We start from the raw sequence: 3,349 nt of genomic DNA, 5'->3' as shown, positions 1-3,349 counted from the left end.
AAGATTTTGTGTGGGAGAGCGAAGGAGAGAGAGAGAGAGAGTGAGAGCGAAAAGTGCAGTTTATGTGCATGCAAAAAACAACACCAAACACCACTGCGAACAACGCACAAAAAGGGAGAGTTAACAAAACACAAAGGCGAAAAATGTAAAATACTTTGTATATTTATTTAAACTACTGCACAAATCACAAAAGAATCACTCGCGAAGCGAACGGATCTTTAATAATTATGTTTAAATATATGATAATTAAAGAAAAATTTTTAAAAACCGCGGCTGGTTTGACAAACACAAAGTAAAAACCGGGGAGCAAAAAAAACACGACCGTTCGCTTTAAAAGCTAAAAGAACTCTGAGGAACTGCCAGTAACTCGCAATTACAGCTAATTCAGCGAACGCAATCAAAAAAGTTCAAAATAATCACAAAAGCCGAATGGTACTGTAACGAACTGATTTTCTTATTTCGCTCGCTACGGATTGCAGCGGCTAGCTCAGGGAGTTTGTGCGTTCGTCCCACCAAATTTATGATTTGTGTGATTGCCCGACCAAGGAAAAACAATGGGTTCTTAATATAACCGTTTATTCTACTGTTTCATATATTATATCTTCGGAGATCTCACTTCTCCTGCGGCGTTTCTCCTGCAACGCCTTGCCTCCGTGGTACTGCTTGCTTCTTGACGCGGACGACGAGTCGGACTAGGATGTTACGGGGCACGGTGTATCGTCCTGGGGCGAGGCAACGTTCGTCCTGGGAGCACCTGTACCGACCACTGACTCCAATGTCCTTCTCGAACCCAGTACGTCGCTGTCGTCTCCTCTGGAAGACCACCCGCCGGTCGGTCTGGGTTTAGGATGTTATGGGGTAGGGTGTATCGTCCTTGGGCGAGGCAACGCTCGTCCTGGGACCACCTGTACCAACCACTGACTCCACTGACCCTTACAAGAACCGTTAACGGTTAACACACACACACAGCTGCGAATTCCGTGGAAGGCGAGTGTTGGGTCATGCAGCCGCCAAAACTGTACAGTAGACTAATCATATTCTTTAATATTATAAGTCAAATTAATCAGTGGTAGCAGTTGCGAATCCCATAGTGCAAACCGCTGCTCTCGCACGCATTTATCTGTACGGTGCTCATTCCTTGTTTGTTGTTGTTAGCCACCTACGTTAAGCTTGGGCGCTGCATTTCGGCTGCCTGCCCGCCAGTTGCCAATTCTTCGTGTTTCGGAAAAGACTAATCTTACGCATTCGATTTTCGCTATCGTAAAATATTAACAATTCGCAAAATAAAAACTGTCGTTATAAAAGCAAACTTTCTTCGGTTTTATTATTCGCAACAGCTATTGAAAAGGCTCAATAGCTAAACAGCGAGTATACGGACGGGAAAAGCTCCATTACCAGTACGGGCCCACGGAATAACGGCACAAGGAGCAGAAGGAAGACAGAGGTTTCGTCGCGGAGAGCGCGGCTCGAGCCGGTCTTTTCAATTCGAGATTATCATGGCAGAACACGTTTTTCACGCCCGGGGAGTACGAGAGACCGGCGCCGGGGAACAGCCCGGGGCGATATGAAGTAGGGATTCCGATTCCTATCTCCGGATTCCGGGAAGTGTGGAGGACGTTGACTCGAGGACGACCAACCGATGACGGAGACGGAGGGCGCGGCCGAGGTCATCACCCTCTCCTCTGAGAGCGAGGAAGACGATGACGGTGGCGAGACGGTCACGCCGGAGGTGTCATCAGACGAGGATGAGACCGCGCGGATGGCCAAAGCGTGGATGGCTTACCGGAGCGTCCGGCGGGATACGCAGGGACAGGGACGGATAAGCCTCGGAGTCGCGCCGCCGACCGAGGATCCGGTGGACATGAGACGATTCATGGAGGCGCGAGTCGCCACCCTGCGGCCGTTCTAGCAGATGGTGGATGCAAGAGGAAGCAATGTGGGCACCAACAACGGAGCAGCCGGAGCCAACACAGCCGCTGGCAAAACAGCCACCGCCGTCGCCGCAGCCGCCATTGCCGTTGGCGCCGCCGCCGACTCGACCACCGCCGCCGTTGCCGTTGACGCCGCCGCCACGACAGCCACCGCCACAACGACAGTCGCCGCCGCCGACGCAGTCAACGGCACCGACACCACCACGGATGACGCCAGCGCCGCTGCTGACACTTCCGCGGCCGACGATGGCGCCGCTGCCGACGCCACCACGGCCGACGCGCGCGCCGTCAACGCCACCTCCGCATCCTCGCACGCCGACACCACCACCCCACGAGGGGGAATGCCCACGGTATGACAGACAACAGGCGTGGGAGATTCCACAGGCACACGTCGGCCAGGTGGTCCGCACGGTCGAGATGGGAGGGCGTCTGTGGCACCAACAGTCGGTGACGTGGACGTGGCCCGCATCGATGGAGTCCGAGGACGCGCCGGAAGCCCGTGTTTGGGAGGAGGCGGAAGCGATCAGCTGGAGAACGGCGGGCCAGGAGTCACGCGATCCGCGGATTCACGCCAGAGCTGATGGTAAGAGGCCGGAGAAGGAGATCCCGAGGGGGGGAGCACGGTAGAAGCAAACCCGGAGAAGTGAAGTGGAGCTGGCCCGCGCCAGGTGAGGTGCCGCCACCACCAAAGCTGCCGAGGCAGACGTCGTGCCCGGAAGCGCGGCAACCGCCGCCGCGCCCATGCCACTGCAGGCAGGCGTCTCTGGACGAGCAGCCGTGGAGGGAGGTGCCGATAGAAGACTGGCCGCTCCGGGTGGCCGAGGAAGGGGCTCGACAAAGGGCGCGGAAGCAAAAAGTGCACTGGGCCAAGTTGTTCGAGCTTGGCGGAGCTTGGAGCAGAACAGACAGCAGCACCGGATGGAAGGAAAAAGGAAGCTGCCTATACGAAGGGACACCGGAGCGGAGGACCGCCGGGATCATCAGTTTTTTTAAAAAACTTCCGAAGGAAGGGGAAGATGTGAGGAGTCTTAAAACTCCCCACAGATCTTGGTAGGGGAGCGGCCTAGCAACAGTCGCGATGAAGGGCAAAGCGGAAGGACCGTGAATTAACGGTAACGCATTGGACCTTGGACTCCGTTGGCCAAGGGCTAACAGGTCGAACGGTAACGGTGCGTGCACAAAGAGAACGCACCGTGAACTAACGGTACCGCTTTGGACCTTGGACTCCAGCGAGTCAAGGGCGGACAAGTCGAACGGTAACGGTGCGTGTACAAAGAGAACGCACCGTGAATTAACGGTACCGCTTTGGACCTTGGACTCCAGAGAGTCAAGGGCGGACAGGTCGAACGGTAACGGTGCGTGAGCAAGGAGAACGCACCGTGAATTAACGGCACAATATGTGGACCTTGTACCCGAGC

General features: G+C 55.2%; 1 protein-coding gene across 1 annotated transcript; it reads left to right on the top strand.

The window, feature by feature from the left end:
- The first annotated feature begins 1,912 nt into the window (after nt 1-1,912).
- On the top strand, nt 1,913-2,287 carry LOC123327451 (antifreeze protein Maxi-like). The gene has a single exon (XM_044923872.1). It carries the CDS (start codon nt 1,913-1,915, stop codon nt 2,285-2,287), a length of 375 nt encoding a protein of 124 aa, XP_044779807.1.
- Nucleotides 2,288-3,349: the final 1,062 nt, after the last annotated feature.

This window comes from Drosophila simulans, unplaced genomic scaffold, assembly GCF_016746395.2.
Source record: "Drosophila simulans strain w501 unplaced genomic scaffold, Prin_Dsim_3.1 Segkk87_quiver_pilon, whole genome shotgun sequence".
Classification (NCBI taxonomy): domain Eukaryota; kingdom Metazoa; phylum Arthropoda; class Insecta; order Diptera; family Drosophilidae; genus Drosophila; species Drosophila simulans.
The sequence above is the reverse complement of the archived record's forward strand: the minus strand, read 5'-3'. Positions and strand labels throughout refer to the sequence as shown.

Bases quoted from the DNA above. Each gene is read 5' to 3' on its own strand.
- LOC123327451 (XM_044923872.1), top strand. From the start codon at position 1,913: ATGGTGGATGCAAGAGGAAGCAATGTGGGCACCAACAACGGAGCAGCC.